This window comes from Lampetra fluviatilis, chromosome 7 (assembly GCF_964198595.1).
Source record: "Lampetra fluviatilis chromosome 7, kcLamFluv1.1, whole genome shotgun sequence".
In the NCBI taxonomy this organism is placed as follows: Eukaryota; Metazoa; Chordata; class Hyperoartia; order Petromyzontiformes; family Petromyzontidae; genus Lampetra; species Lampetra fluviatilis.
Window position 1 is genome coordinate 13,553,911 of NC_136281.1, and position 19,359 is coordinate 13,573,269.

General features: G+C 48.9%; 1 protein-coding gene across 1 annotated transcript in view; it reads left to right on the plus strand.

Moving 5' to 3' along the window:
* The first annotated feature begins 309 nt into the window (after positions 1-309).
* Positions 310-19,359, plus strand: part of LOC144933605 (tyrosine-protein kinase receptor UFO-like) — a 71,686-nt gene continuing 52,636 nt past the window's right edge. The window contains exons 1-2 of the mRNA XM_078858584.1: positions 310-693; positions 11,659-11,875. Coding sequence (XP_078714710.1) covers positions 573-693; positions 11,659-11,875 — 338 coding nt within the window. The 5' untranslated portion in view covers positions 310-572. The remainder of the gene's footprint in view (positions 694-11,658; positions 11,876-19,359) is intronic.

Here is a 19,359-nt window from a genome sequence, read left to right on the forward strand (position 1 = left end):
GGGGCTCACCCTCCTTCAGTGCCCCCCCCCCCACCACCATCACCGCCTGTCCTCTCTGTGGGATCGCTCGCTCGCTCGGTGGTGGTGGTGGTGGTAACTGCGTACGGGCTGGCGGGCGTGGTTATCGTGGGGGTTGGGTAGTGGTTGTTGGTGGTTGGTGGTGGTGGTGGTGCCGGAACAGTGTGGAAGCAGGGAGGAGGAGGAGAAGACCCCTTCAAGAACAGCGGACTGGGGGCTGGTTTTGTGAAAGAGCCACTGCGGGGAGGGAGGGAGGGAGAGAGGGAGGGAGGAGGAGGAGTTGGCAGTTCGGAGTTGGCTGAGCTGAGCTGGAAGAGAGAGAGAGAGAGTGTGAGTTGGTGGTGTTGGTGGCGGTGGTGGGGGAGATTCTTTGCTGCGCTCTCCGTCTTGTTCAGCTGGCGGCTGCCGCGTCTGCAGCGGAGGAGAGCAGAGCGCCGCCGCTCTTCTACCTTGCCGTCCGTTGAACTTCTTTCGCACCCTACGTAGCCAACCGCGCTAATCGGAGGTGCGGGGAAAATAAGAGGAAAAACAACCTCGTCCGCGCACCGCGCCGGATGATGACAGCGGAGATGGCGATGACGGCGGGGTCCGTGCTGGGCAGGGTCACCGCGAGAAGCGCGGCCACTGTCGCGTGCGTCCTGCTGATGTGCGCCCTGGGAGCCCGGCAAACAGAAGGTGACGACGACTTAGATCACACACACACAGACACACACAGACACACACACACAGACAGACAGAGACAGACACACACAGACACACACACAGACACACACAGACAGAGACACAGACACACACAGACTCACACACAGACACACACAGACACACACAGACAGAGACACAGACACACACAGACACACACACACAGACACACACAGACAGACAGAGACAGACACACACAGACAGAGACACACACAGAGACACACACAGACACACACACAGACACACAGACAGAGACACAGACACACACACAGACACACACACACACAGACACACAGTCAGACACAGACACACACACACATACACACACACAGACACACAGACACACACACAGACACACAGACACACAGACACACACACAGACACACACACAGACAGAGACACAGACACAGACACACACACACAGACACACAGGCACACACACAGACACACACACACAGACACACACATGATTGATTTGGCGATGCTGCGTTGGCACTTGGCAGTGGCACACGTACACGTGTTGACAAAACAACTCCCGACACATCGGTACACTTACACTGTGGCCTTAAAGGAAAACACACATTTAATAGGCGACGTTTCGGGAAATGGGCCTTCTTCAGAGCACATATACTGTACATACATAGACATATACTAACACAGACGTAATTACACATGCTCTATGCTTATTGCGTATAAATAAGTTGACACACATGCACACGTACTTATACATATGGGTATATTAACGCATACGTATAGACATCCACTCACCCACTACATATACATAGTACACACATGTGAATACAGACGTGCTTAAATGCGAGACATTCTCACGCGTACACACATAGACATCCACACACAGACATCCACACACAGACATCCACACACGGACATCCACACACGGACATTCACACACGGACATTCACACACGGACATTCACACACGGACATTCACACACGGACATTCACACACGGACATTCACACACGGACATCCACACACGGACCTCCACAATACTACATACTAGAGGCATGCGAACATTCCCACACAGTACACAAATACACGTGTACACTTTAATATTCCGTTACCAAAAAACGCTCTAAGCGAGCGCCTACGAGAGGGTGGGTGGCCAGCATCACGACCGACCGCCTTTGTCTCCCCGGTGGCGATGTTTACACCGCTCCAGGTTACTCATTTGAGGCTGAGTCGTCCTAGGGGAGGCCCGCGACGGGTTCAGATAATCTTGTACAGGGGAATTGAGTCTTCAGGTCCACACGGCGTGCATCGCGGTTTCAAGACGGGCAAAATGTTTGTTTGTCTATTTGTGTTGTCATTCTGTCTTGTGATGTGACTTTGTAGGATGAACGTTGAGATTTATATGGGGCACGGAGTGAACAATAAAGTCTTAATTGATCTGTCATAAGGTAGGGCACTGATAAGGGGTTTATGCACTACCGCTCTCCCGACAGACAGAGACAAAGATCCCCCGTGTAGCCTGTAACAGACTGTTGGGGCAAGTGCTGTTAGCGAGTAGCACCTATGAAGGCCAGAACGTCAGACGAGGGGGTGGGTGGCCAGCACCACGCCCGGCCGCCTTTGTCTCCCCAGTGGCGATGTTTACACACCACTATACCAGGTACTGGTATAGCGGTGTTAAATCCTCCCATTGTACACGGCATTATTACGATACCCTTGGGTTAGCGCACTGTGCAGTGACCAGCGTGGTGAAGTATAGCGAGACGACACCCACCACCACCACCCCCCCCCTTCAGGGCACGCGTGGTGGCGTGGGGGGGACATTTATCCATCAGCGGGGTCGATGAAGGGGCCGTAGGTTGGCACACAGCGAATGTGTTACAGACACGCACGCAGACTCTGCGGGCTGTATAGATGGTGACAACGATGATGATGATGATCTTTGAGACCGCAATTAACCCGGCGTGACGCGTGTTTCGTGTTGTGAGACTTCCACGGCGTTCTTCTCGGAACACTTTAGAGGGTTTTTTCTCTCTCTACAGATCAATTCTCTACTAGCGATTACGTAATGTACCATCATCATCATCATCACGCTCTCCCTCCGTCAACACAACGGTGATGATGATGGTGGTGGTGGATGTAATTCGATGGCAGGAAGGATGGAATGACTCCAGTCAGGGCATTAATTGTCTCAATTCAGACCCTGGCCGACTCGAGTTCAATGTGCATCGTCGCTCGCTCGCTCGCTCACACGCCCCGTGGATCAACCTCGCTTCATGCCGATGTGAAACGAGAGGATTGGTGGTGGCCGTGATGATGATGATGATCATGATGGATTGACGCGACGTGTACACTCTCCCATCAACAACATTGACTCATCCTCGGCGTCGTCGGAGGAGAAGAAGCGTGCTCGACGATTGATAATGACATGCTGGAAAGGGGAAACTCGCGACTCGCTCGCGCTCATAATAATAATTAATCGATCACCATGAGCGCTTACCGCATTCTCCGCATTATAATAAGGCACCGCGAATTTGTGCTCGGTGTCAACAGAGTTCTGCAAATCTCGTCTCGCACACACACACACACGCACCTATCGGATTATACGACGCACCCCCAACGTTGAATATATATGGGGGATGGAATGTGCTTTATAATCTGGATAAGGGGGGGAATACGGTATCATTCAGACCGCTTTTCAAGGCGCCAGAACAAATGCAAGTGGGGGGAGGGGGGGTGAGGTGACATTTGAGATAACTACTCACAAGTCGGGAGGGAAGCGACTGCGGACTCAATACTACGACGTTGACAAGCGACGCACGGAGGGACAACAGACGAGAACAAACACCACCGGGGACAAAAGCCAAACTGTGCCTCCTCGAGACGATTTGTGCTTGAAGTTGTGATGCCGGGCGGAGGAGGGATGTGGAATGTTTGCTGACGTGTGCAGGATTCGTCGGCTGTTACTCTGTGGGGTTGCGTGCAGATGCGAACGTCTGTTCGCTTTACGCGCAAACGTTCGGCGACGAGCTTCTCACGGACTTTAGACAACAATCCCCTCTTAAGGGCCGTTCATAAATGACGACACGCACCTAGGGGGGGGGGGGTGGGGGGGGTCAGACATTTGTGACGATGTGTGACGAGGGGAGGGGGGGTTTGAGACATGTGACGTCACATCAAAATGCGTAACTTTAAATACATATAGACAACACGTTCTACTTAATTAAATAGACTTTTTAATAAATGTTTTCTCCTACAACATCAGAGTGCAGCGCCACATTAAATACGCACTACAATGACAATATTTTTGAGCGATTTGAAGCATGTTTTATTTTGGGGGGGGGGGGCAGAGCTTTGTGACGTCATATTTGGGGGGGGGGGGTCTGACTTTTTGTGACGCCGTGTGACGAGGGGGGGGGTCAAAAATTGTCCAAAATCGCGTTACGTCATTTATGGACGGCCCCTTAGCCGCAGAGATCCTTTGCTCGCCCATAAACGTATCGACTAACCGAGTCCCAAGAGTCCATTGTCAGGAGGATCCTGGTTATATAGCACACATACACACCCGGGTACCTTCGGGCAATCATCAGGTAGCTGTGTGCGTTAATGTGCGTGAGACAAGATTGTTTTAAAGTTTTGTTGACATCGGGTAAACGTTTGAAGGCGCGTCTTGCTTTCTGAGACGTCTTATAATCCGGACAATAGGGTAAATGCAACGTTTGGTCAGTGTTTTACCTACTTAAAATGTTACCTATTTTTATTTGACCAGGTGTGGCCCACTGAGCTGTATAGCTTTTTTTCAGAAGCGACTTGGTACAAATTGTATCCCAAAAAAGTAGCTTATCGTGTGGACATTTATGACAAACAAATACTGTACTCTAAGCGCACGTTTCTAAATGTTGAGGGAAAAACCGGAGGACCCGGAGAAAAATCCACATGACCACGGGGAGAGAAACATGCAAACTCCAAATATGCAGGCATCAACATTCGAGGAGGTAATCGTTCAAAGTCCTTTTCTCCGGACTGCCTGTTATATATGTACACTCATGAGTACACACATTCCTGCGGAGGGAGCTGGTAGGAACGTTGGGTTGCTCGGTCAATGGCCAGGGTCAACTGCGGCGTGGTGTATTCCGCAAATATGCCCGACTGTGAGGGCGGGCACAAGCCGGCCTGAGTAGGTTAAACGTTGAGTTTTATAAGGGCACCACGGGGTGACCGGCCCCTCAACACCCAGCCCACCCCTCCCACCCCCACCCAGCCCCAACCTCCCCACCCAGCCCCTCCCCACCCTCCCCACCCAGCCCCTCCCCACCCTCCCCTCCCCACCCAGCTCCTCCCTCCCCACCCAGCCCCTCCCTGCACGACGGATGGACACAATAATCCCCTGTGGGCTGGTGGAACCAGTGGGTTCCTACCAGTAACATGTAACGTTGGAGCAACGTTGGCATGTGGTTCGAACCGTTGGACCAACGTTGACCCAACGTCGATGGGGTAGGCATCTCTAATTTGAAAACGTAAAACGGCAACCGAGTGCCTGATCTTGCTGCTACTGTTAGGAACACATCTGCCAAAATACCGCAACTTTCTCGGTGGGTTTCTATGTTTTTTCCACATGTGGATGTTTACGTCTTTAAGCCAAACCACATGGCTAATACTGTTGTGTGCATGTATGTTGTTGAACTTCTTTTGCACCGTATGTAGCTAACCGATCGTGCTGTCATGCAAGCTCATAACAGCAGTATGGGAGTTGTCATAAAACATTGTGTCACAATTTAATGCCACAATTTTGATTCATGAGTACTTTTCTTGTTTGTTAACAATGTGGTGAATATTCTTTGGGTCTTTCCGTAAAGCCACGTAAATAGGTTATTTGAACCTATCTACGTGACTTTACCGAAAGACCTAAAGAATATGAATTCCTGCAGTCACGAAAGCTCCAAGTCAATGTGGTGAATGTAGGGAGGAGCTCTAGTGGCTTGACGGGGTCACGTGAGTCCATGACGAACTGGAGGTGGCTGCGTGGCTCAGACGTCCTCACCCAGACCCGGCACTGCCGAGATGATGGGTTCTCATCCAGGCGGCCACCCGTGAAGAGACCGCGTTCTCGAGTGGAGGCAGTTGATCGTCCCCAATTTATTTAGCTCTGCGCTCAAATTGGCCTCATTCCAGCTCGAACAATGATATGTCAGTTTGGCTTTCGTGAAAACGAAGGTTACCCTCGTATGCAGAGCAGGTGGGTAAGTGCTTCCTTCAACAGTGCGGACCGGAGGCCCCTTATACGGATCTAAGAGGTTGCCCTGTGATATCCGCTTCTGTGGACCATTTTCTAACACTGTTTTGCGAGAGATTCGAATGAATACTTAATCTTACGACCCGATGCCGAGAGCACAATTAGGATATAATTGGGGGAAATGTAATATACATTTTAAAGTAAAACCTGTATTCCAGATAGTGACAACAGCAACTTCCGTGTTGAAAACGTGAACTTGGCAGTAAATGACACGCCTATCCGTGTCATTGGCCCTCAAGGGAAGTTCTTATGAGTCATTAATCATGCCAATGACATTCCTGACAATGATGTTGTTCCCTCGGGCTCCAGTTGTTTACGTAGCAAAGTAGGGGTCAGGAGAGGCAGGGAGAGTGATTTCTGTGGCTTTCCAAACGTCTTTGTTTTTTAATGTGTCGGTAATTTGATTACAGAAATATCTTCGATTAAATCTTTAGTGTGGTGAGTTGATGGTCGCAGCCCATCTTCTTGGTTCTTTCGGTAAAGTCACGTAGAATGGAAATAATAAAATAATAAAAATAAAACATGATAAAATAATTCTCACGACGTTTCGGCCACAACGCAAGCAGCCGTCCTCAGGTGGAGAACAGGTCTGTCCATTCTACGTGCCTTTACCGAAAGAACCAAGAAGATGAATCCCTGCAGTCACGAAAGCTTTAAATCGAAATTTAATTAATGGTCGCAGCCCAGTCACCAATGACCGAATACAAAATAACGACAATGTTGGTTTTCATTAAATTGGCAAATTCCAAGCTCAGAGAATTAAAATATCGATTTGTCATGTTATGAATATTTCGCAATAGCTGGGCTCCCTTCGTGTGAAGGGTTCTCAGAAATAGATCTCTGATATCTCCTTCCTTGACTCATTTTCAAACAATGGTGGGGGGGGGGATTCACTGCTTACTGAGAGAGGTCAAATTGTTTGTTTATCCCGTGACGTGATACTGCAAGCACCTTTTGTAATAGAATTGGCACGCAAACACAAAAAACCCGAAATAACTTGTAAGAGGTTAAGGCTTAAAGTTGTCATGTGTAATGAATCATTTTCCTTATTATATACGAAAGCAACCGAATGAACGGCTCGTTCATAAACGAAGTCACAAGCCTCGCTTGCATCGGTCAGCTAACCCACGTAGCATCCAGAGGTCACTTTTCTGAGCTCCATCTCATCGCTTTGACTGTGAACGTGACACACACAGGGCGTGGGCTTTAACTACAAAGCACGCGGCCTTTGCCCAACTTCATGTGGCAAGATGTTAACTACCTGGCCTGGTATTTAGGAGGTCGTGGGTTTGATACTGACCCTGACACCTTTATATTTGAAGTTTGCATGTTCTCCCTGTGGTCACGTGCATTTTTCTGTGGGTCCTCCTGTTTTCATCTCCACATTTAGAAACATATGTTTAGAGTATGGTGGCTGCTATAAATTCCCACGTGATAAGCCACTTCATTGGGGTATCATTTCTGGCCATGTCACTTTTGAAAAAGAGCTAAATAGCTCAGTGGGCTCTACCTGCTAAAATAGAAAATAGTTTAGTAGTTTTAATGTGGCCAGCATGAGCCTGCACATCTCAGGAGGATGCCACGGTACGTGAACAATTGTACATGTAACGGACCTTCTTCCAAGGCACTGCAGGACACAGCGCATCGATCTGGTGGGTTTTCGTGACATTTATCCGTAACAATAAGGATATGCGCGTATGGGAGCGCTGATACACCCCAGCAACTTGAAGCGGCTTACGTCACATCTCGTCGCAACCGTTCCAATGCCCTGCTGCAGTATTGCCGAGGGGAACCCCCCGTGGCAGCTGTCTCTATGTGGCACTAGTTGAACGCCAAACCGTCTTAATTATATGCCGTGGGACAAAAATAACGTATCGTTCCCGTAAACACACACACACACCACACAGCAAATAAACATACCGTGTATCTTTGTGTGCAGACCTTTTGTCAATCCACTGCTGGATGAGAGCGTCCCCACGCCATGTGAGTCATGGGCTAAATCTGACCATACTTCACCATGCAGTGTTGCTGAAGGTGGGGAGCCTAGCACGGTGCAATCACGATTTTATGTCTGCAGTGCATACATAAGTAGCCTTATAGCACCTGCCGCTTTTTGCACGGCGGTCGCATGTCCAAGCACTTTTGCAGGCTCAAACCCGCTTAGCTTCCGAGATCTGACCCGATAGGGCTCGTTCCAGTTCATTCGGTGGCAGGCAAAGATGCCCACTGTGTGCCGCTGTAATCATTGCACTGCCCACCCTGGGTGACGACTGCATGTGGCATTTCCTGGAGTTAATCGGCAAGCCCAGCGAGTAAACATACTTTGTAGTGTTTTGTTGTACTTGTTCTCCCCAGTTGCTTGAGTGTGAACACGTGAGTGACTCATTTGCTGCACCTTTGCCTGCTGTAAATGATCTTTGCAAAATGTGCTGTGATTCACCTCGACCCTTCCCCCCCCTCCCCCTGGACTAATCGATGAATTGTCGCGATTCAGCGCCGCGATTCGATTAACGAACGGATTCCCTTAGGCTGAGGCCACTGCCTCCCGCAGAATTGTGGCAAATATTTTCTAAAGCACCCACCGTCCTACCCTAACCCTGACCCTAATGCCGAAACCATTTTAACAGACAATGAAAAATATCCCAAACCCTAACCTTAACCCCTGAACAGTAACTCTTGACCCTAATCCCGAACTCTAATCATAACATCTGAACTCAAGATGAAAGCTAAAGCCGTGGGGTTCTGAATGTGGTATTTTATCAACTCTCAGACCTTAGGAAGTCTCTGATTGGAGTCTCTTCCATTTTTCAAAACCAAAATTTCGGCCAATGCAGCAGCCACTGGTGCCTCCCCCTTCCCTCCAGGATTCACTCGATTCCATTGCAGAAAACCCAACACATTCGTCGACAACACTCTGACCTCTGAAAGCAAAAGTAGATAATAGGCAACTTTTTGGGCAACGGTCCATCTAGAGGCAACATTCGAATCGTGGAGAGAGAGCGAGAGAGAAAACCCACCGCTACTTTAGCCGTGCGATTCGGTGCGCGTGTCGTCGGAACGACAGTCGACATTACTCTACACATCTTTACGTGGCGGCCGACGATCTCAAACGTTGGACCACGTAGTGAACGCCACTGCCCGTTTGAATCATTCGCCGGCAGCGGAGGACGCATGAGGCTACTCCTGAAGCCGCCCTCTGCCTCGGCAACTACCCTCGACACAAGCGTCAAGACGTTGCTGATCACCCCCCTCTCAGTGTGCAGGAGGAAGAATGCCCGCTGAAGATCCAGCGACAACCCTTTAGGTTAAACGTCGGTGGCGACGCCAAGAGCATTGCGCGGTGCTTGCGTGATACATTCCAGTGCAGCTCATTGTGAAACCCTTCCTGTCCAAACCTCTCCCGTGACTGGCGAACTTCCAAACCAGGGTTTCCTCTTTCCATACTAGTTATCGCCGCACATCCTTTTCGCTAATGCGATGTTGGAACAACATTTACAAAAATAGACGGCAATTGTGTCGTTTTTTTTCTCATTTAACTTCTTTGTTGCGAATGGTTGTAATGCGTGAGTTTGGTCGTCATTATACGCAGTTTGGATTCGGAAGCATTAGGAAGTGAAACTGCAGTTGTTCACAATAGAGGTTTTTGGGTTAGAATGCGTCAGGATAAACGTGTCGAAACCCTCCACCACCCGACACGGCCATTCAGGAAGGAATTTGTCACGTTGACAAAACGCCAAATAGTTACTACTTCAGCCCACCGGTGTGTTGGAGAGTGAATCCACAAAATCCACAACATTCACTCTTCAACACACCGATGGAGCTGCAGTCGTAACTATTTGGCGTTTTGTTTACGTCACAAATCCCTTACTGATTGGTCGTGTCGGGTGGTGGAGGCTTTCGACACATTTATAAATAACGCGATCTAACCCAAAAACCTCTATTGTCAATAATATTGGTCGCGAAAGCTTACTACGTGTTAAACTGCAGTTGTTGTTGTCGTCGTCCTACGTATTGCCCTCTACTCGAAGACTAACCGTTAACCCCATTCCCCAATTCTATTTAGTTTATACAACAACAAACGCCATTCACCACGAAGTGGCGGTGACGTCACCACGGCACTTGTGCCAGGCTATGTGTACTGTAAGGCCACGTGAATTGTCAAATGCCCACTGGCAGGAGGTCACGGGACAGACCCAGGTGCCATGGGTTGACTGACTGAGATGGCTATATTGTTATGTGCAAGATGGTTAGATTATAATCCTTCCAGAGGCTACTAAAACGAATAATTCCACAGGACTTGCAACCGTCAGCAAACATGCCTAAATCAAGTTATTAAAACTGCAGTACGTACTTATAGAGTATGTATTTTTGTGTAAAAACAACTTCAAAGTGATTATCTGCTCAAGCGAGCATTGATACATTGGTGCTCATCTCCTGTTCACAGCCCTGAGATCGCGGTGGAAATTCCCCATTAACATGGCGGGGGCGAGTCTCGCCATAGGACGACCACCGTTGTGACTTCCCCACAAAGTCTTACAACATATACATCGACTCCCGAGGGATGATGGGCTGAGTCAACTCACGAACCAGGACTTGAACTCACAAGCTTCCTTTCGATCACGAGCCGTTCGCTCGACCATTCGCTCAACCCGCTGAGAAACACACGGCCAGTGTAACAAAAAAACCCAGCACGATGCAGGAGGATAAATCAAAGTGAGAAGCCCCACTTTGTGGATTTTTGTAAACACGGATTTGAAGTAACGAAGTGTGGTCATGTTCGAGGACATGTGTTATTGCATTTAGAGTGTTGTTGTACGATGTAGCCAGAGGCTTAGTTATTCAATTTTAATTATGTTTTTGTACTAGATGGTTCCATGAATGATTTACCCACTTGGCAACCGAAATATGACGCAGATTATTTTTTATCTGAATTCGAATGGGTCTGTGAATTCAGCCAGAACGTTTTGAAACGCCCACGTCTGCACCAGGGTACATGTGCAGACGTGGGTTTATCAACGACTGTTCTTTGCCTTTTGAACACATTTGAATATTTTTCATGAAATGAAGTAACGTGCCGGATGACAGGTCACCTTGACTGATGCCTGTCAATGTAAATAAATAGTAAATTGCTCTGTGCATTAAACCCACTTTCCCCACATGTTTTGTTTGCGCTGAGATTACTCTGTCCCTCACCGAGTTCGTACCTCGATTATCTTGCACTTATATTTTCAGAAACGTTTTCCTCCTAGGTCGCACAAAAAATGTGACTCTTTCTCAACGGGCTCTTACATGGTTCTAGAAAGAAAGTACGTACACTGACCGCTGAGTACAGGAGGAGTCCAGGGCTAGGGTTAGCATTATCATCTTCTTAATGGGGTAGCTGTCCTGGATAATCTGTGACATTAAAATACAAGATTTCTGCGTAATAATACAACGGTCATGTAGTTCTCCCCTCTTTCTGGTACGGGTTTTCCTCGCTTTACGCACGCATCCTTCTCTTGGTTGTGAGTCCTTCTCTTGGAACGCATCTACCACGCAAAGTGAGAGAAGCCTGCATTGCAAGATATTCGTCTTCCTATGATATGTCTTGGAATTTTTTTTCGTGCAGATATTTTTTGTGTGGCATCTCCAAACCGCTGCCTCACGTTTCCTCACCCCCCCGTCCCTCCCCCCGCAGGGCTTGTGTTCAGCGAGAGCCCGCGCAACGTGACGGTGGCGGTGGGCTCCGAGGTGTCGCTCAGCTGCCTGGTGAAGAGCCTGGGCCACCCTCCCATCCGCTGGCTCCACAACGGCGAGAACCTCCCGGAGGGGAAGCTGGGCGCCCACTTCAGCACCCACGACTACGCCGTGTCCAGCGTGGAGCGTCAGCACGTGCAGCTCAAGAGCTCACTCAAGTACGCACACGCCCCTCCCACCAGCAGCCCCCCCACCAGCCCTCTCCCCCCCCCCCACCAGCCGTCTCCCCCCCACCAGCCCCTCTCCCCCACAAGCCCCTCCTAAACAGAAGCTGGCCCCCCCTACAAGACCCTCCCACCAGCAGCCCCCCGACAAGCCCCCTCCCCCCCACCAGCCCTCTCCTCCCCCCATCAGCCCTCTCCCCCCTCCCCACCAGCCGTCTCCCCCCCACCAGCCCCTGTCCCCCACAAGCCCCTCCTAAACAGAAGCTGGCCCCCCCTACATGCCCCCCCCCCTCCCCACCAGCACCCCTCCTTACAAGCCCTCCTCCACAAGCCCCCAGCCCCCCTTCCACCAGCCCCCCTCCCCACCAGCCCACCCCCACAAGCCCCCAGCCCCCCTTCCACCAGCCCCCCTCCCCACCAGCCCACCCCCACAAGCCCCCAGCCCTCCTTCCACCAGCCCCCCTCCCCCACAAGCCCTCCCTAACATAAGCTGCCCCCCCCCTCACAAGCCCCACCCACCCCCCTCCCATCAGCCCCCCGCCCCCCTCCACCACCAACCCTCGCTGCCCCCACAGTACTGGATTACAGGCGACGTGTTTAGCCACCACCACCGATCCTCACTCGGTATCTCCCGGAACACTGATACCAACGTTCGGGCTCGGTGCAGGGATTATTAGTGGACGGTATTACCTATAGAGTACAAGGTACACCTATAAATAATAATAATTCTCTATGATTGTACCCTATATTCCTTAAATCCTATGACCAGGTTTATAAAGTGATAGATGCGTGGACTAACTGTTGTTGTCAGTGTGGTTTTCACTGAATACCCATTTCTAGAACAGCATTTCAGACTGCTCTGGCTGCAATTTAGCACTGCCAATAACATTTTGTAATCGAGCAGTATTTGTTTAACAAGTACGACTGCTGGTGAGACCCAGGAGGTTGAAAGTGGTCCAGAGTTTGCCTTTCTTAAAGAAATTCTGTTTGATGGTATTGGTCTGAAAAGTGAAAAGCCAATAGGCCTATGGAATGAAATCGATGTGTAATTATATAGAAAGGAGTTTTACCCATCATACATGCTTTTATTTATATTAATTTGGCGTCCTTCACATGAGTACAAGTGGCTGAGAGCATTTTAAATATAATAAAATGTACAGGAATGCCCTACGCGTTGAGCAGCCTCTATCTTCGAAGCGGAAAGGGGGTGGGGAGTGGCTCATGTCGTGGAAATGTGTTTAGGATTTTTGGAAAAATCCTAAGAATCCGATGGGCCGCATTCCAGTTGATATGGTCATTGGCAGTGTCCAGTAATGTTTGTTAATTGGGAACCCAACATACACACATACCAAGTGTGAATAGCTGCACCCTTTGATTTAGTCCAACAGAGTCAAAACAAGCCGATAGGGTCATAAATCCGCGTGAGTCATCATTGCCCGTGCCCCTCCTGTGGACGGACACGCGACGTATGGATTTGTAGAGAATGCGGCTATGTTTGGGAAAAGCTTGCACGGGGTGGACTGTGGTTGAGAAAGCACGACTACAAAATAAGACATATCTGGACACCTGCAAGAGTTACGGACCTACCGGGCAAACGCTGGCGTCTGGAAAGCTGTCGCCTCCGAAGCCGCGGAATTTTATCGAAATGAAAAAATAATACTTCGCGGGTTGTTGTGGACAGCAGATGTGATATATCTGCGCAGTGAAAGCTCACTTGGCTGCGCTTGGCGGTTCTTTGTGATGAATGCGTGAGGAATGACTAATCAGTGACCCACTAAAAAAGAAAAGAAATGCAGATGCCACGTAGACCAAAACGAAAACATAGCGAATAAAGAAACAATAGAATACTAATTAAGAAACGTATTCAATATCCCAGGCAGGAGCCACTTGAGCAATAGTAAATTAGACTTCGGCTTTTCATGGATAATTCAAGAGGTCATCGTGGCCAGTGCCTCTGAAGCCTCCACGCTGGCAACAGACATCCAAGGTCCACACTTGCAGTATCGCCACTACCACCATCTGGGTTTAGGTCTTCTCCTTAGTCTCTGACCTCTGGGTTTCTAATGCCCATCTGGGTAACCTGCCCTCCTCAACCCTGCACACGTGTCTCACCCATCACAACCTCCTCTTCCTTGATCATTAAAGGATCGTTTTTATTCTGATTATTGTTATGATTATTGTTCAAACCAACACAAATAAGCATGTGGCATGTATTTTGGTTTCATCATCATCATCATCGGCCACGGTCCATCCACTGCTGGAGGAAAGGCTCCATCTCCTCGGTGCGCTCCCTCTCGGACGCGTTCCATTCCTCGGCCGCCACTCCGTTATTAGTCTTGACCATCGCTCAAGTTTGCTTTATTGACATTAATGGGTTGTAATTCCAGATTTGAAGCTTTCGTGACTGCAAGGATTCATACTCCTAGGTTTTTTCGGTAAAGTCACGTAGGTAAAAATTAAATTAAAAGTTAATAAAAGTAATAATGGATTTATTATTATATTATTATATTATTTTTTATTTCCATTATTACTTTTATTAACTTTAAATTAAATTTTTTACCTCCGTGACTTTACCGAAAAAACCTAAGAGTATTAATGGGTTGTGCCTCTTGGGCATATGAGCACAAAGGCAAGTCAAGGCAGAAGACTCAGCCCCGAGGAGTTTCTTATAGCAGGTTCAGCGTGACAGCGTTCAATGACCGTCGCCTCTGTCCAGTGACGCAACGCACCTAAATCGTTGTATGGCCGTCCACCCACGCCCCACGGTGACAGCCGCAATGCACACACTCTACGAAATGAACTCTTGCGATAGAAGCAGTGGTGGTGGTGCTAACCCATTTTGGGGTCCCTGAGCAGGAAGCATGTTGCCCCCCCCACACCCTTACCTCTCCTTCCGTTTTATTAACGTCTTGTGTGAGATTAAAGATATAGGCACGAGATTGAGATGCACTGCGGGGAGAGATTGTAGTGAAATATTACGTAGACAAGATACGAAGGTGAAATTGGAAGAGAGAAGAAAGATAGACAAGACAGGGATGAGAGAGATTAATTGGTTTTTTACATATATCAGTATTCGATCTCGAGCTGATACTTGATGAACCGCATGTTTATTTTTTTCAAGAACGACTGGCCCTTTGAGCGATTGCGCGGTTTCCTTACGCTCAGCGCGGGCACTGGCTGGATCGAAGTGTGACAAAGGGTTATACGTGCCGAGTGGGCTCCCTCTGACCCGGGCACCACTAAGCCCTTAACTATGCTGATAATTTTCGATTTAAAGCTTTCGTGACTGCAGGGAATCATCTTCTTGGTTCTTTCGGTAAAGTCACGTATGCTGATAATCCCGATGCGGTTCAAATACTGTACTGCATTCACTGTCAAACAATTCTTATGCACCGAATAACATATTCTTACACTCACGATACACGCAATAAATTCCAACGTTTTCTGCACAAATGTAATTTTCATGATTATGCAAATGATAGTCACTATCATGTGCCTATGCGCGGTACCGGATTTCAAGGGCCCTGCGCTAAATGCTTTCAAGTTATCAATTCCGGTTCAGTGATTTTGCACTTGCTCTATTACTATAGTACTATACCGCCTTCAGCTTTTATGAACGACTGGGTGTTTAAGGTTAGCGATTTGTCGTATTATCTGGCTGTATAGCAAATGAAAAAATACAATAACTTGACTATGCAGGTAAAAGATATTTTTTTTAATATTAATGTTTTTTTTATTCATGGCCCCCTTTATAACATATGCTACAGGCCCCGCACTAGCTTAATCCGGCACTGCCTGTGCCCAAATCACCCAGAATGCGCCCAATCTCGTCAGGTCTCGTCCCGCTAACCAGGTTTCAGCCTGGATAGTGCTCGGATGGGTGACCGCCACGCGACAGCAGGTTGTCATAGGGCTTCATTGCTTCCACGTCGACGCTCCGCGCCTTCACCAACCCGCAGCGTACCGGCACGCTGAAGTATGGTCAAACCAGCCTCGCGACTTGCGCAGACATGGGGAATCACTCATGCAGCGGAGGGTTAGCGAGAGGGCAACACTTGTTGCATGTCACCGTGTCCTCTCGACGAAGACGCGCTTCTTTCCCTGTGTGTCAAAGCAAAAAGCTTGGGGGACAACGCGCTGCTGTTTTAAGCGCGTTGCAATCCGGAGTATACGATGCAAGTGCAAGTGATGTCCTCACATGACATTTAGGCTAATGGAGCAAACAAGAGAGTGGCGGGCAAGGCAGAACAAATGAGGAAGCTTGCAGACGAGGTGAGCAAAAACGAGGTGAGCAAAAACGAGGTGAGAAAAAATGAGGTGAGCAATAACCAGGTGAGCAAAACAAGGTTATCAAAAAACGAGGTGAGCAAAAACGAGGTGAGAAAAAATGAGGTGAGCAATAACCAGGTGAGCAAAAACGAGGTGAGCAAAAATGAGGTGAGCAATAACCAGGTGAGCAAAAAACGAGGTGAGAAAAAATGAGGTGAGCAATAACCAGGTGAGCAAAAACGAGGTGAGCAAAAATGAGGTGAGCAATAACCAGGTGAGCAAAAAACGAGGTGAGAAAAAATGAGGTGAGCAATAACCAGGTGAGCAAAAACGAGGTGAGCAAAAATGAGGTGAGCAATAACCAGGTGAGCAAAAAACGAGGTGAGAAAAAATGAGGTGAGCAATAACCAGGTGAGCAAAAACGAGGTGAGCAAAAATGAGGTGAGCAATAACCAGGTGAGCAAAAACGAGGTGAGAAAAAATGAGGTGAGCAATAACCAGGTGAGCAAAAACGAGGTGAGCAACAACGAACACAACAATTGATTTTTGACTCGAATCGCGACAACTCATTGAATCACTCCCAAAGCTGGGAAGGGGTGACCCAATGCAGTAAAACCGCCCTTGATGACTGCGCTACATCGCCAGTAGCTATGCGCTACATCGTCAGTCGTTACGACTCTCTCATATCAAAAACACATGGACAGTCTGCACTCATTCGGCAATCGCCACGGACCGTAGCAGCAATCAAAATAATGAGCAGAAGAAAGAAAAAAAAACCTGGCTGGACACAGCACGTGTTTTCGTGTTTTCGGACGGAGAGAATGTTTTTTTTCTTTTCCCATTCTGCACTTGAATAACCTTGCTGTGCAGTTGCCAGCGAATAATCCTCGGCGGGACAGAATGTGGTTATTGTCGCCACCGTGCTTGAGTTGCAGATCCATGCCCGCTGCTGCGTCTTTTCTAAGCCGCGCTCGTAACGAGAGCAGCTCCCCGTGTCGCCTGGGGGGTTGTTTCTCCACCCCGTGCGATCATTCGGAGCACGGAGCGGTGTTGGGGGGATAGAGCAGCCAGAGAAAGCCCGGCCGATATTAACCGCGCGACCGAGATGACAGGGCTGGCTAGGAAAGGGTACCTTGCAATAACATCATCACCGCCAGCCATGGTCAGTCCACTGCTGGATGAAGGCCTCCTCAGTTCGTCATCCAAAAATGGCAGCCAGTTAATTCAATTATCCATATTTATTTGTGGATAACTGTGTGGATATCAGGAATTATTTCCACTGACGGTCTGGAATGTGGATCGTAGGATCTGTTCTTAGCACTCCCCAGATAGGCTCGGTTAAGCAGCCAGCAAATTTGCACTCGGTGGGAGGTCGCTCATTCTCCTTTGCTGCCCCACTTGTCTGAAACTGCCCTTTCCCCTACCATCCGTGCTGTCAACTCCCTGCCCCTGTTCAAGTTAAAGCTCAACACCATCCCCCTTCTCTTCTGCCTATGCCTGACCGCCTCGCTCTACGAAACACGTTCACAGTTTTCTCTATGGCTTCTTGAGACGCCACGGCATTGTGCGCCCACGCGTATTACAATTGTTTATCGTCAGAGGCGCCTCAACGTATTCCTTACACGCGGGTGCAATGCACCCCTACGCGGTTTGTTTATAAGACCCACTCAGTTTTCCCACGTCATTGGCCGCGTGCTCATTCCCACGTGCGCGGCCTCGGACCGTGCAGGCACGGAGAAAGCCCGATGCTTGGCCGGGCGCAGCATGCAACCGTGGCAGCAAGGACACGTTCCCACGGTGGGGTCACAGTGACCCCAAAACAGACGCCCGGCAACACCTCGTATCTTCGACCTGATTTCCACTGTCAAACCCCCCCAGTGGTTCTCAACCGGGGGGTTACGTGGGCCCCCCTGGGTGGTACGTGGACCCCCCTGGGCGGTACGTGGCAGTGTCCCAGGGGGTACGTGAGTTGATTTATGCACGTGCGAAATTGCAACATGCGTGAGAGTCACTGGTGAATAATCATGTATGAATCTGCCAAAATAAAATAACTACGATAACATTGAAATCCATATGGTAATCTAGAACGATATAGAAGAGCTTTCTAAACTCATTTATCGTCAACAATGTGGCTTCCAAGAGTAACCAGTGAGCGTGAACAAATTGTGTCACGCACGCCGAGCGTCCGTTGAATCTTTCTTTATTCTCTTCAAGTTACACGCTTCGTATGATACCTATTTTTTTACAATTGGTTAAAATATTGATGTTCATTATTCGTACATTTATTTCTCAGCACCATGTTGGGTCAGGCGAAACAAAATTCAACAAGGGGTACAGGAGCCAAAAGAGGTTGCAAGCCACTGATTTAACCGAGCCAACCCAGCACAGCTCAGGACGCGCGAGGTTAATTTTCCACTTCAGAAGCCAAACCACGCCACTGAGGTCACACACAAACGAATGAGGAGAGGCACGTGTAGCTGATGCAGTGACGCTCGCAGTGTGCCGACTAACGTCGCACGCAATGAACGCGCCGTTCGTCTCATACCTGGCCCTGCTCGGCCCCGAGCCACGTTTAGATGTCTTGTGTTTTCTTGTCGTTCTCCCGCACCACCGGTTAACGCGGTCGGTTACGTATGGTGCGAAAGCATTTCAAAATGCATGCGTACATTGTGAGGCCAGCTTTGCAGAGTTTTGCTTCTCATTTGGCACGGCAAGTAGCCGGTGGAAAACCACCTTTCACGGGAGGGACCCGAGCTGGCTTGGCTCAGATGGGCCAGTGGAAAAAGGGGTACGAGGCGACGAAAACAGGCTGCGGGGCCGAAGGCGCCCGCTCGGGAGCGTGTGATGAAAGTGGCAGGATTTCCAAAATGCAGGCTCTGTGGAATTTACGCATTTCTTGGAAGCGGCTGGCTTCTCGCACGAGATTTTTTTTCATCTTCTTGAACCGTTCCGTGGAAAGGCTATACATGGTAACGTATTGGAGGAAATGTTATGTTTCTTTTTGCGGGGAATTAATTTCCACAAGCATTACGGCAATTCGCGGCGCGAGCGGAGTGTAAGCGGTGGTTTTCAGTTCTGCGAAGCGTTTTAAGGTTTGCATAAAGATTGGCTGGATAATGATGAGACAAAGATAAACACGAACTCCGCTTGCATGTGCGTGGCCTGGAGTCGCTTATCTAAGCAAAATAAAATAACTTTTCATTAAACCC